This window comes from Lachnellula hyalina (genome assembly GCF_007821495.1).
Source record: "Lachnellula hyalina strain CBS 185.66 chromosome Unknown contig00090, whole genome shotgun sequence".
NCBI classification, from domain to species: domain Eukaryota; kingdom Fungi; phylum Ascomycota; class Leotiomycetes; order Helotiales; family Lachnaceae; genus Lachnellula; species Lachnellula hyalina.
In genome coordinates this window covers 39,095-53,656 of record NW_022157204.1, presented here as the reverse complement: position 1 = coordinate 53,656, position 14,562 = coordinate 39,095, and the positions used below count along the sequence as shown (strand labels likewise).

Here is a 14,562-nt window from a genome sequence, read left to right as displayed (position 1 = left end):
GTGGGAATTGCAGATAGGATGAAACTACTGGGAGGATCAGACAGGGCTCCAGTACAATTTAAACAGGGAAGAGAAAAAGCTGAATTGGATTGGATATAACATTGCTGGTAGTAGCAAAACAGTGATTTATAAAGCATGTCACGTGACACCATGCGCCAAGACGTAAAACCTCCTGGAAGCTTTCCAATCTACCCCCACCCACACACATCCTCTCCCCATTCCAAACCCCACCCCCCTTCCTGCGCACATACAAACCACCATGGCAGAACCACCACACAAACGCGCACGCCGTCCAGACAGCAAGCAAATGTGGGACGAAGCGGACCGCCGCGCCCTCCTGCCCTCGCGCGAGCGAGACGAGCCCCGACGCGAACGACGCGACGATAGAGATCGAGATCGGAACCGTAGATATCGCAGTCGATCACCACGCGATTCTAGAGGTGGGGATAGAGATCGGGATCGGAGGAGAGATGATAGGGATGCGCGAGGTTCGGGGAGGGGGCGTGATAATAGGGATATGAATGGTAGGAGAGAGGATGATAGGGATAGGGCGAGGGATAAAGATAGAGGTAAGCTTTTCCAGCAGGCAGTGTTTTCTGGCGATTTAGTGTTTCGACAGAGATCTAATGGTATTTCTCAAGATGGGGGACGGGAGAAGCCGCGGTTGAGATCGAGGGAGAGGGAACGGGATTCTGGGAGACGGGTTACGAGGAGTCGGAGTCCGAGACGAGAGAGAGATCGAGATGAGAGGATAGATGGGGCAAAGGAGAAACATGCTGAACATGAGGTGGAGAAAGAAAAGGAGGATACGACGGCGTTGAAGGTCGACGACGAGCCTCTGAAAAGAAGGACAGCGACACCTCCAGTCAGCTTTAAAGTTGGCACAGTACCGGCCGCACAAGATCACGACCGAATGGATGTAGATCCTGGACAGAAAAGCAAGGGCAAAGGAAAGAAAGGGAAGGGCAAGAAGAAGAGTGTGGAAGACGACGATGACGAGCTTGTTGTTGAGGATTCTGGTATGGCTGCTATGCAGGCTATGATGGGCTTTGGCGGGTTTGGCACTACGCAGAATCAAAAGGTTGCTGGGAATGATATATCGGCGGTCAGGAAGGAGAAGAAGACGGAGTATAGGCAGTATATGAATCGGGTTGGAGGATTTAATAGGCCTTTGTCCCCGTCGAGAGAGACATAGCAGGTTATTGTCTACGAATAGAGAGTGTACGGAGTTATATGAGCGAAGGACTAGGACTTGGGTGTACGGCAGTTGCGCAGAGGGACACTTTCTCTCATGAGGTTCGGAATGGAACATACGTGGCATCAACTGATATCCAGGCATTGAAGAATGAATAAATTCATACATAATACCACAATAAAACAAGAATTCAGGAACAGATGTCCTCAAAAGGCTATTGTAGGATATTATGAGCTGCTAAATGGCATTTTCCTAGCCTTCCGTACAGCCTCGCGCGACAGGCTGAATGCAACGCAGCCTATTCGTCAGTTCCCGCAACGGTGTTCTCAAGCCCTGTCCCTCTGCAACCCTCACCTACAACCCAAACCCCTCCCCACCACATTAAAACCCCTCGAGCTCCCCCATCAGCTATCCCCCAAGCTGATGTTCTTCGAATTGGAGCACCCAACATGTTTTTCAAGAGCTGGCTAAGCAGGGCTGCCCTCGCAGGAGCTACTTTGGCCGCGGCTGACGATTCCGCCATTCTGTCCCAAGAACATGCGCGGGAAACAAACCAGAGCTTGTTATGGGGTACCTATAGGCCGAATGTGTATTTTGGGGTGAAACCCAGGATTCCGAATAGTTTTATGAGTGGGTTGATGTGGTCCAAGGTCGATGATTATCAAGATGTGCAGTTAAGTAGGTGGCCTCTTCTGCTGGGGGGGCTGGAGCTTGTGCTAATCGTGCGTGTGGGCAGACTTTAGACATACTTGTGAGCAAGGAGATGGCATGAAAGGGTATGGATGGGACGAATATGATGCCCGGGCGGGTGGCACGCAGACGATATATGACGAGCAGAATGGGATTGATATCACCACGATGTTCGTCAAGATACCTGGGGGAAGCCATGGTGGTAGCTGGGCTACGAGAGTTAGGGGCCAAGTGAGGAAAGATTCCCCACCGGCTTTGAAGTCGACAGTTGTCTTCTATGCGTCTCTGGAAGGGTTGGGTAGCCTGGAGGTTGAGAATGAGACAGATCCATTGGGATATGAGGGAGATGTCACTTTGGCTGGCAACTCTGCTGGCTTGGGAGACTACAAATTGGTTATTACTGAAGGTCGAGGATACCATCCTAAGCATCCCCATAAGTCTTACCTCGACAAGCCCCTAGACCGAACGATTGTCAACTCTCAAACCATAGCTAGAGAAATTCTTTGGCAGACGAAGCCAATTCTGTTCAAAAGCTTGAAGGAGCAAATCGACGAATATCTGGCGGAATATGGCGAGCAAAACCCACCTCCTCCACCCCAGGCGTATACAATCAAGAATGATGCCGGAACTGGAAATTTGCACTTGATCCAGAAGGTATTTGAAGGAGATTTCGAGTTTGATATTATTTTCAACAGTGCTTCTTCGCCCAAGGAATATTTCAGTCAAGATGTCACACAATTGATCAATCAAAACTCCAAGAACTTTTGGGCGAGATTCGTCTCGACGTTCGACCCTCAGCCGCCATTCGATGTGGAGAATCTGCAAAGGTTTTCGGCCAACATGTTTTCTAATCTGCTTGGTGGGATGGGGTACTTTTATGGAGACTCGGTTGTTGATCGATCATATGCTCCAGAGTACGACGAGGAGAATGAAGGGTTTTGGGAAGATACTGCTGAGGCTCGAGGAAGAAACGAGCAGCAGCTTGAAGGCCCGGCGGAGTTAACCACTCTCGTCCCTTCAAGACCTTTTTTCCCAAGAGGCTTTCTATGGGATGAAGGTTTCCACCTCATGCCAATTGTTGACTGGGATCTAGATCTGACTCTTGAGATTGTAAAGAGCTGGTTTAATCTTATGGACGAGGATGGATGGATTGGTCGGGAGCAAATTCTCGGTGCCGAAGCACGAAGCAAAGTACCAGCAGAGTTCCAAACACAATACCCGCATTACGCCAACCCCCCGACTCTGTTCTTTATTCTCGATCAGTTTGTGAGCCAACTTGGAGCCTTGAATGGTACCACTCCTGCCAGGGAAAAGCTCACACCTCAATTGAATTCGAAACATCTCCAGAATCAAGATCTCGCACTCGAGTATCTCAGAGACTTGTATCCAAAGCTTAAGAAACACTACTACTGGTTCCGCAAGACCCAGTCTGGCGACCTGAAATCCTACGACCGCGACGCCTTCAGCTCAAAGGAAGGCTATAGATGGCGAGGCCGTACCCCTCAACACATACTGACCAGTGGTCTCGACGACTATCCACGTCCACAGCCTCCACATCCAGGAGAGCTACACGTTGACTTAATCTCATGGATGGGTATGATGACGAAGTCTCTAAAGAACATCGCTTCCCTTCTCCAAAACGACGAGGACGTTGCCGAACTAACAACCATCGAGACGGCCATTCTCCACAACATCGACGACCTCCACTGGAGCGACAAAGAAAAGACCTACTGCGATGCAACGATCGACGACTTTGAAGAAAACGTCCTCGTCTGCCACAAAGGCTACATCTCCCTCTTCCCTTTCTTGACCGGGCTCCTGGATCCCAAAAGCAAGAAACTAAACCACGTGTTAAAACTACTGGGTGACCCGGAGGAGCTGTGGAGTGAATATGGTATCCGCAGTTTAAGTAAGAAGGATGAGTTTTATGGCACGGGTGAGAATTATTGGAGAGGTCCAGTTTGGATGCCGATTAATTATCTTGCGCTTACACAACTCCTCGTATGTCTCTTTCCCTACCCCTATCCCATTCATATCCTTTTCCCCCATCCTATTTCTTTTAACATATTTGTCCATATTAACACATCCCCAACAGAAATATGCACAAACCCCCGGACCATCCCAAGACCTCGCCACAACCCTATACTCCACACTCCGCCTCAACCTCATTAAAACCGTCTTCGACGCCTGGACCGAAACAGGCTTTGCATGGGAACAGTATAACCCTGAGACGGGCAAGGGGCAGCGGACGCAGCATTTTACCGGCTGGACTAGTCTCGTGGTTAAGATTATGGGGATGCCGGATTTGAGCGGTGGGGAGTTTGAGGTTAGTGGGAAGGGCAAGGGGTTTACGCTGGGGAGTGTGATTGGTGGGGAGAAGGATGAATTGTGAATTTGGTGAGGGAGGGGGGATTGTATATTTGTTTTTTGGGTATGAATCCACAGTGGTTTATCTGTGGGTAGAGTAAAAGTATGGTATTTATTTGTATTGTGGTATATACCTAGGAAATCGAAGCGAAACGAATGGAAGGATTGAAGATATACCTTGAGTGTCGCAAACTAACCATATGGATAAACGTGTATACGGGGACAAGAGCTCTTCATGTTCGTAGTTAAGATCGAATAAAATGTTTGTGGAGATTGCTGAGACTTTCAGCCTTAAATCTTTTGACAAACAAATACCAATTAGAGATAAAACCACCACTCCATTCTATTAATGTTATAGCTTTGCTTGAGCATTCGTTTGCCAGGAAAATAAATATACCAATCGGATGCTCGATATCGATGTCAACGTCGTGGAAATAAGCTTCCGGGTCCACCAAGCCCATCCTCCAAGCGTTTATGCCTAGACCTCATAGCGCTCCGTTCCGTCCTGCATAAAATTCAAAATCCATCTACAGAATCCTTTTCATAAAAATGGCACCCTCACCACTCCAGCAGAGAAGAACACATAACACGCTTCTCTTTCAGAAGTTGCTGAGTCTAAGAGATGGAGCGAGTCCGTTTACGTTGGTGCTGGATACGTTGGAGCAGGGTGGTGGGTGTGTGGTCATGGAATTTGTGAGGCGGGCAAAGGTAACTGGGGCTTTTTGTTTTGTTTGATTTCGTATTGCGCTGCTTGTTTTCTCTTGTTGTGCTTCTACTGTTGGGGAAATTGAAGATCTCTCTCTTTACCGTCGCGTGCTGCAAGGTGGATTTTATTTGCTCTAGTTGAGTATCCTCATCCTCATCCAAATCTTTTATAGGTGTCACGTGACATGGATTATCCGAAATTCTGCTTTTGCTTTTACTTTTTGTTTGGGAGAGAAGGTCTGGGGAACATTTGCTGACGAGGAATGGAATTAGATCTCCAAATCTAAAATAATCTTTATATCCTACGCAACCCTGCGCAAAAAACTCTCTTTCGACCCCGATATCTTCCTCTCCGCCCGCTCGAAACCTCTCTCTACACTACGAACGGAGATCCTCTCTCACCTCCCGCTTCCCCCATCAGCTACAAATACCAGTCCAACAAGTAAGCATATCTCTCTCCCCCTCCCTCTCTATCCCATCAGATCACATAAAAGTGAAGTACGAGCTAACGTTTAGAACTTCAAAGAAACACTCATAATAATCGACACTCTAACAAACTTATCAACAACCCACCTCGCGCACCTCCCAGCCTTCCTCTCCTCCCTGCTCACATCCTCCACAACCTCCCTCCTCTGCACCCTACACACGGACATCCCGCTCCCCTCCCCATCAACCCCCTACTCCGCCGATGCACTTATAACGCTCACGCACCTCGCCACGGCCATCTTAAGCGTATCGTCGTTCGCGCATGTGCTGGCGCGCAAGATGGCAAGGGATAAGAGTGTGCAGGAGCCTGTGTTTGGGCTGTGGGAGAAGCGAGAAGGCGTGCTTGTGGGGTTAAGGGGCGAGGGGGAGAGTGGTGCTGCTGCTGTAGTAGTGAGGATGGAGGTGCGGAGGAGGAGTGGACGGGGGGTACTGGAGGATTTCGTGCTCTTGCCACCATCTATCTCTCCCACTGCCTCTCCCCCTTCCTCTCTACATCAGCCCCCCAATGCAAATACAACTCCCAAAGACAAACTCTCAACAACCCTCCTCCTCGACGAACACCCCCTCTACACATCTACGCCCCTCATTCCCACCCAATCCACAATAAACACAAACACAGAAAACGAAACCGACGACGTAGAAACGACATTCAGTCTCGGTCTAACAGAGAAGCAGAAACGCGATCGTGAGGCTGTCGTGCTGCCGTATTTTGATGCGCAGAAGGAGGGAGGGGGTAATATGGAGGGGGGACGTATTTTGTATGATATGGGGGCTGAGGATCGGGAGGACTTTGATGATGAGGAGGATGAGATTTGAGGAGGGGTGCGGTGCGGTGTTGGTGATGTGGAAATGAAGGCTGGTCTAATGATGAGACGTATAATATGATGCGAGGTAGGAAAGTGAGTGTGGGGAGAAGAGTACAGATCTTTGCCATACAGTCGAAAGAGTCTAGACTTATCGGAGTTGAGGTGGAGCTGTCGATCCTAGCATTGACCCGTATATGTGACTCCGGCACTTGTATTTCAAGAGAACATAGACCTAGGTAGAAAACTTTGGGGAATCATTTTGCATGTACGAAGCTAGATCATTACCTAGCCCCAAGCCAGCCAACGCTCCGATGATAACAAGTCCCTCTTCCACATGCATTCCGCAAATCCGCATGACCCATGAACCAAGCACCATCTTACATCCATCCCTCAAAAAAACCTCCACCAAATAAACAATATAATAAACAGTCCCAACCCCCCTAATGGCCCATACTGCTTCAGCAACAACTCCCAATTAATCCGCTCGGCCGCCCGTTTATATTTCCTACTATCCTCCCTCAACCGCGAGCTCACCTCACCCATGCGCTCCAGACTATCCCCTCTATACAGCAGATCCTCGATATTCTTCGTCATCACCTTGGTCACGTCCCGCAGCTCGTCGTTCAGCTTGTCTAGGTTCTGCGTGGCGCGCGTGTCCGAGTACGTGGCTTTCGTGCGCGCAATGAACGTGTCGAACTCCATGAACGCGTAGGGACGGAGCGAGGGGGAGAGGACGGTGTTGGAGGGGTAGGTGGTGCTGAATTCCGTTGAGAGGTCGGAGAGGTAGGTGAAGGCTAGTTTTCGTGGATAGGAGCGCTCGGAGATGCAGATGTATACTATGTCGGCCGAGATGAGATAGCTGGGAGAACGGTTAGCTGGCTGGATGGTAAGTGTCTCGTGCCCGCTGAAATCCGTATCTGGGGGAGTTTGTTGGAAATAGGGGGGGGGGGGGGGGACTGGAATCCAAGCATTGAAGCTGCCTTTGACCCCCCTCCTATTTGCCCACCCGAAGTAATTTTGTCAACACTTGCTGAACAAAACCCGTTCAAATCAAACTTTCCTGTCGTACACACCAGATCTCCAAAACGCCGCTGAGCAAAAAGTAGTATACGTACTGGATAGTATACGAGCCGCTCTCAATACTAGCTTGTGGTTCCGCATGCCGACTGAGTTTCCGTATAATCATCTTGACTTGCGACTTGATCTCTGCGAGCGAGGATTCCGTCTGCGCAAGGAGGGGTCAGCTTGAGTTAAGGTTTGGGGAAGGACTGGTGCTCACTTGTTCATCGTCGACGGAAGCGCAAAGCATAAGGCCTGCAATAGAACCCAGTCAGCTTCTCCTCTCTTGCTGGCTGCAACTATTCTGGGGGCAGTACCGTCGAGCCGGGCGATTTGCGTGGATTTGATCATCGTGAACGGAGGGTATATTTCGTAGGCTGTAGTTATAGGGGGGGATGTTCATTCATGAACTTTAGGTAGTATTAGTTTGTCGCAATAGGAACAAGAATTCAGCTGTCCGGATTTGATGTTGTATAAACGGCAGGTTCTCGGTGAAGTAGAGAAATACAGAAACAGTTGATTGGGACGTATTGGAGGCGTTAATGTCGGATTTAGAGAAAGCTCATAGCTGTTCTTTATTTACACCATTCTTGCAGCCAGGCCAGGCCAGGCCAGGTCAACATCACGGAGGTCGGCGATTCTGAGCTCTCCCGCTTGTTCATCCGCGCCTTTCCTCTTTGGGAAGAATATATTGTTCAAACCGACAACAAATCATATACTCTTTTAATACCACCACTACATAAACAACCCCTAGCAGCAGGAGGCCCCTCTACATGCTTCCTTCTCTTTATAAATTGAGGAATGGGGGCGCATATTTGCAAAGGTAAGCCAAACCTAGCCCGTGCTTAGACATGAAGCTCCCCTCCCTCTTTGTACATGATTTGTTAGCCATGAAAGTCCCAGAGCTTATTTTACGGACTTCGCATTACTATTCTTTAAAGGCTTTCAATTCTTGTCTTTTCAACAAAAGTTTTACTGCAATGCTTCAACCTTCGCTGGTCACCTGATTCGCCGTCTCGCACGCTTTGTTTCTGCCATCTTCCGTTTCATGCAGCTCATTCTACTTGATTCGATTTGGAGATACCAGAAAATTGATTTTTGCGCAGCGTCTTTTAAACGGCTTCGTTCTACTTGAACATCACATCGTTTTCACCCAGATTCAAAACCTACCAGAGCCCACGAATACCTCCACAGACGAGTCGACAGAAGTACCATTCATATCCCCAAATAAAACTACCTTGTCGGCGACAAGGCATCTACGATGAAGAAGGGCAAGGGCAAGTCCAGGAGCAGGCCAAAACCTAGGAAGAGCAAAGACGACGTATTAGATGATCCGGATACATGTCTTGGACCCATGAAATCGCCTCTTTATGACGAGAATATGAACACTCAGGTAATACAATCCTAGAAATATACACTGTTCTTGGCTAATAGACACCACAGGAGATCCTCGACCACCCCATTGCCCAATCCATCCTCGGAGCCGAGCCTGGTCTGAGCTCCGAAGAGAGCCAGCGCGCAATAGCCGATTTCAAAGAAGATGGACGCTGTGGTCGTCACGATGCTGTCTGGTTGTGGGAAGCTCTACAAGCCTCTGAGAGCCGGGCCGCTGGCATCTACGAGGAGTATGACGAGTACCAGTTCCGGGAAATTTACGGAAGCGAAAGAGAGGAGCTTTCCGATACTGAGTCGGAAGCTGAGGCTGAGGCGGAGACAGATAGTCGAATAGTAGTTGACCATGTGTCTCCCCCAAAGGAAGATAATAACGATGTCGACAATGTTGGAGATAGCAATGTTGGAGATGGCAAGGATCCTTCTCATCTCTCTACTCACGGTACCGTGGATGGGCTCGCTAAGTTTGTCAACGAGTCGGCACCCGAGAATGATTCCGGTGGCTTCCGTTCCAATACCCAAGAAAACGACACTTCAAATGGCGACAGAGAAAACCATGGAAAAATTCAGGACGGACTTCTAGATTAGGGTTTACCTCCCCGACCCCGGTATTTGACTCCAATCTCATGCCAACAGCATCGATCTGGTTATTCTACGAATGCAGTGACCTCGCCCCTGATTTTGGTCGATACCACGTCCACCTCGAACTATTCGCCCTTTTCATCCACACCTCGCAAGTTTCGTATTCCAGCAATTCTCACCTTCGTAAGGCAGCCTTAAAAGCGACATCTCCTTCGTGTGTCCAAATCATACGCTACCTCAGGACCGCCCAATTCATGAAACTCGTTTTCCGACCCAGTCGTCTTCCAATCCTCACAATGCACAAGAAACCCATCATATCTCGATATAAGTCCAGCCCAAACATTCACCAAAACCTGTTGCTCCTGCATACAGGCGGTACTTTCGGCGGCGAGTCTTTCACGATGGATCTGGGCCAGCTTTATAGCCCGTACGATAGAGGCTGTGGTAGTTGACTTGCACTGCTACAAGCATTCATGTTTTACAATTATACCCAAGGATTGCTTTTTCTGCATACGATATGATACGAGAATAATGGATACGTGGATGGCATGGCGAGAATTAATGAATGAAAACATGTTACCTCTCTTTTTGCAAATTCTATTTGATACCCCCTAATGCCAGATTCGTCCACCCAAGAAATCTAATCAGCAAAAATTATCTATTCTACTTTCAGCCTTTAGGCTTTTTCATATAAATAAAGTTGGGGCCTTATAGGTACAGTCACGTGTAACTTATAATGCATAAAACCACGAATTTTCGCGCTTCGCGACAAAACCACTTCCTACCTTCCTACCTAAATTCTTACTTATGCCACCACAACATAGTCCTCTTGGTCCTATATCAGGGAACAGGATTCTTGGACAGCATCTTTCACCCTACTAAAGAGGCCAGATCGCTGGCAGGGCTATAGAGGGCGCACGGCCTTAGACTATTGCAGATGACCTAGAGCTTAAATATTCAACTGTCTACCGCACTATACAAAACGACCTCCTACGCCATAAAGGCAAATCCCTACCACGAATCCCGCGCAAGAAGTTATATACCAAAGCAGACGAACGTACCCTCCTCCGCTATGTGCGCCTACACCCGAAAGAGACATATAAAGAGCTTAGGATAAGCAGTGGGTTAACATGCTCTAAGGAGACCATGCGGAAGATCTTAAAGGCAAATGGCATCACTAATTAGAAGGCAAAACGTCGCCCATTTCTTACACCAGAGAATGCAGCTAAACGGCTTGCCTGGTGCCTAGAACGGCGGCATTAGACTCAAGAAGACTAGGCTTTAGTTATATGGAGTGATAAGTGCTCTGTGGAGCGGGGGCGGGGTAAAAGGGATAAATAGGTCTTCCGTACGCCAGCGCAGAAGTGGCACCGCCAGATGGTCCAAACCTATAATACGAAGAAGAATATAAAGGTTATAGTCTGGGCTGCCTTTTAGGATACTAGACGGAGTGGTCTTTATATCATGGATCGAGATTTTGAGTCTAAGAAGCATGGGTACTCTACAGAGAGCTATATTAAGGTCCTAGACGCCTAAGTTGCTCCTATTTTTGAACGGTTAAGTCGGAATAGTAATAAATACGATTTTATGCAAGATAATGCTTTAATTCATACTACAGGCAAAGTAAAGGAGTGGTTTGAACTGCGGGGGATTAATATATTAGAGGATTAGCCGCCATACTCCCCAGATTTGAACCCAATTAAGCATTACTAGTGGCACCTAAAGAAGAAGGTCTATGAGATGTTTCCTGAGATAGCTAGGGAAAAGAGCGAATCAGAGCATGCAAGGCAATAGCTTAAGAGCGCATTATAAGCAGCCTGGGACTATTTACCTGATGAATTATTTAGGAAATTGTGGGAGAGCATAGAGAGCAGAATTGAGGCAGTTATTGCGGCAGATAGGTGGCATACTGAATATTAGACTTAAAAATTAACACAACTTAATAAATTTTAGTTCCCTAGAAAGCTATGACTCTAGCAATTCTAAAACACCAAGAATCACTTGATTTGGATAATTATTAGTCTAGGAATAGAGACATTTATAATGGGGGGGGGGGAAATGGCGTTCTCGCTAAATCTCGGTTTATGCATTATAAGTTGGTTAGTACTGTACTCGTCTACTATATTCTTTACGGGTCAGGTATTTACCCGTAGATCCTAAGGGTAGTACCCCAGGCGCGCGATGCCCAAGTTTGAAATTGATCCAGAGATTGGATATACTTTCGAAAGAATAAGCATATTAATTATATGCTCGGGGTTAATGAAGCGTAGTTAATAGGATGCTTGCAAGAGGCATGCGACAAAGATGGGAGTCCCTGGCGCCGGATGTTGAGATGTTTGAAATGAAGCATTTGCCATTCTTTCCTGGGACCAAGTTGTATTCTCTCTCAGTTAGAAAGGTCGAATATATATCGGTCGGGCTCTTGGAAAGGGGGAATGTATGTCTGCAGATCTGCCCCCCTTTTACTTGTACCTAGGTACATGGAGGTACCCCGCACTAGTCCGGAACTAGAAATTCTGCCCGAACAGACCGCTTCCCTCGTCCTGGTAAATAAATTTTACTCGAAACCATTCCATTCACATGAGACCTCATATCCAACCAACTCGCAGTACGTGGCAATGCTAATCCCAAAACCGCTAATCCTCTTCATCGACGCCTACGACAGCTTCTCCAATAACATCATCTCGCTCCTCGAAACAAGCCTCAGTGCCTCCGTCCGCACCGTTAAAATCGACAACCCCGCCCTCGCTACAGACGAAGCGTTATATGAAGAGTTGAGTCATTATGCTGCAGTGGTATGTGGACCGGGTCCGGGGCATCCTGGGAGGGAGGCAGATGTGGGGGTCATGAAAAGGATTTGGAAAACCGGGGTGCCGGTTCTGGGGATATGTCTGGGGTTCCAGAGTTTGTGTCTGCAGTTTGGTGGGGTGGTTAGGAGGTTGAAGGGTCCGCAGCATGGGATGATTAGGAGGGTTAATCATGCTGGGGAAGACGAGAAGAGGAATATAGGTTCGATATTTGAAGGTGTTGGAGACATCTACGCTACGCTGTACCAGAGCCTTTGCGCAGACATTGGGCAGGACTTGATACCGGAAAGTTCGTGGGGTGCTGAGAAGTGGAAGTCTACGAAACAGTGCCCGGATCTTCTTCCGCTGGCCTGGGTTGAGAGCGATCTTTCCGAAGAGAGCGATTCTGGAGTCAGAGATGCCAGAGTCCTGGTTGCTGTACAGCATAGGACAAGGCCATTTTGGGCGCTGCAATATCATCCGGAGTCGATATGCACCAATGAGGAGAGTAGGAAGGTAATCATCAATTGGTTCAAGGTCGCGCTGCATTACAATCGCACACTGCGTCAACCACGTATCCAAACTGGAGGGCCCCTTCAAGGGAACTTTGCCACTCGGGATAGCTTGCTGAGTCGGTTCGAAAGTTTTCGCCCGATGCTCAATGGCTCTGCGGGCTTCCCAGTCGGAGAAGACTTCCACACGGCCCCGTATGAACATAGTAGTGGCGTGGGTAACATATATTCCTCGCGAACTGTGGATTTACCAGAGAATACACCCGTTGCTGAGATAGTCGAATCCCTTGGCTATGAAGTGGAACAAATCATTCTCCTAGAATCTTCCAACGCATATGAAAAAGCAGTTGGAACAGCAGATGTCCGTGGAAGATATAGTATCATTGCTCTTGATATTAAGGACAGTCTGAGATTCGAATATACTACTGGAAGCAACCAAATATCTGCCATTTATCCTGCTGATGCCGCGGCTGACAAATATATCACTGATTTGAGACAATTTGGCGGGGTCTGGTCGTTCCTGGCCCAATACTTGGATAAGCGCAAGATACAAGATGGGAACAAAGACTCTCCGTTTTGGGGCGGCTTCATGGGATACACGACATACGAGCTTGGCTTGGAGCGTATCGATGTACAAGCTCAAGGACGAAAGAACCACCCCACTTCTCGCCCAGATCTGTGCTTTGCTTGGGTTACCCGCAGCGTGGTTATTGACCATGTTAAAAACTGCATCTATATCCAACAGCTAGCCCCAACAGCTGCCCAAGCTCAGGTGGAACAATGGATGTACGACATGGCCATGCGAATAGCGAACACTTCTTATCGCCATCCCTTAAAACCACCGAGCACAACAAACACATCAAAATCAGGCCCATACATCATCACACCTCTAGATTCCGAGTATGAATCCAAAGTCCGCGACTGCCAAGAATCAATCCGAAGCGGCGATTCCTACGAGCTCTGCCTCACAGACCAAACAACAATTACCAGACCCTACGGTGCTTCCTGGGATCTTTATACCTCTCTGCGCACCCGCCAACCTGCCCCCTTCGCATCCTACATTCGCCTTGGTCCCCTTACCCTCGTGTCTTCGTCCCCCGAACGCTTCCTCTCCTGGACTGAGGCAGGCAAATGCGAACTCCGACCCATGAAAGGCACCGTACGCAAAAGCCCCAGCGTCACCACCCTCTCCCACGCGCGCGCCCTCCTCGACGTCCCCAAGGAAAAGGCAGAGAACCTCATGATCGTCGACCTCGTACGACACGACTTGCACGGCGTGTGCGGGAGTGGGAACGTAACCGTGCCGCGCTTGATGGTGGTGGAGGAGTACGCGAGTGTGTTCCAAATGATCACCGTCGTGCAAGGACAAATCCCCTCTCCGCTTTCCAGACACATGAATGTCGCAGAAGCAGACCAGGCGAAACGCACACGGTATACGGGACTTGATGTCCTCGCTGCTTCTCTACCCCCTGGCAGCATGACCGGTGCGCCGAAGAAGCGGAGCTGTGAGATCTTGCAGGCGGTTGAGGGGGGCAGGGAGAGGAGTCTGTACTCGGGTGTCGTGGGGTATATGGATGTAGGCGGGAGGGGGGATTTCAGCGTTACGATTCGGAGTATGTATCGCTGGGACGATGACGATTTCACTTCTCCTTCTGCGGAAGGGGAGGAAGAGCAAATTATGGAGAAATGGCATATTGGTGCTGGGGGCGCGGTTACGGCGTTGAGTACACCGTTGGGGGAGAGGGAGGAGATGCAGACGAAGTTGAATGGGACCTTGGGAGTTTTTGGTTTGGGAATATAAGGGGGCGCAAGTCTTGGGGTAGATGTATCATGTATGGTGTTTGGGAGGCAGGCGGGCGGGCGGGCAGGCAAATACTCAACGTATTTGATTTAACATGGCTGGGTATTTGGGCTGGCGTTGGATAGATGGAAGACTCCTCACTCAACGATACCCATATATATAGATAGAAATATGCATGCGC

The 14,562-nt window shown here is 48.7% G+C and overlaps 5 protein-coding genes across 5 annotated transcripts; 4 read left to right on the top strand and 1 right to left on the bottom strand.

The window, feature by feature from the left end:
• Nucleotides 1–259: 259 nt before the first annotated feature.
• Nucleotides 260–1,195, top strand: LHYA1_G006328 (U4/U6.U5 tri-snRNP-associated protein 3-like protein; the record flags this gene model as incomplete). Its single annotated transcript, XM_031151268.1, has 1 exon — nt 260–1,195. One exon carries the CDS (start codon nt 260–262, stop codon nt 1,193–1,195), a length of 936 nt encoding a protein of 311 aa, XP_031004417.1.
• A 449-nt stretch (nt 1,196–1,644) lies between these two features.
• LHYA1_G006327 (putative mannosyl-oligosaccharide glucosidase) lies at nt 1,645–4,277 on the top strand (the record flags this gene model as incomplete). Its single annotated transcript, XM_031151267.1, has 3 exons — nt 1,645–1,873; nt 1,932–3,886; nt 3,981–4,277. The coding sequence occupies 3 exons, from the start codon at nt 1,645–1,647 to the stop codon at nt 4,275–4,277; spliced, it is 2,481 nt and encodes an 826-aa protein (XP_031004392.1).
• Nucleotides 4,278–4,801: 524 nt separating this feature from the next.
• Nucleotides 4,802–6,259, top strand: iki1 (Elongator complex protein; the record flags this gene model as incomplete). Its single annotated transcript, XM_031151266.1, has 3 exons — nt 4,802–4,960; nt 5,231–5,399; nt 5,484–6,259. The coding sequence occupies 3 exons, from the start codon at nt 4,802–4,804 to the stop codon at nt 6,257–6,259; spliced, it is 1,104 nt and encodes a 367-aa protein (XP_031004393.1).
• Nucleotides 6,260–6,639: 380 nt separating this feature from the next.
• Nucleotides 6,640–7,659, bottom strand: sec22 (Protein transport protein; the record flags this gene model as incomplete). Its single annotated transcript, XM_031151265.1, has 4 exons — nt 6,640–7,108; nt 7,365–7,474; nt 7,529–7,563; nt 7,626–7,659. 4 exons carry the CDS (start codon nt 7,657–7,659, stop codon nt 6,640–6,642), a joined length of 648 nt encoding a protein of 215 aa, XP_031004394.1.
• Nucleotides 7,660–11,762: 4,103 nt separating this feature from the next.
• ABZ1 (Aminodeoxychorismate synthase) lies at nt 11,763–14,381 on the top strand (the record flags this gene model as incomplete). The annotated part of the gene is made up of 2 exons (XM_031151264.1): nt 11,763–11,828; nt 11,892–14,381. The coding sequence occupies 2 exons, from the start codon at nt 11,763–11,765 to the stop codon at nt 14,379–14,381; spliced, it is 2,556 nt and encodes an 851-aa protein (XP_031004395.1).
• Nucleotides 14,382–14,562: the final 181 nt, after the last annotated feature.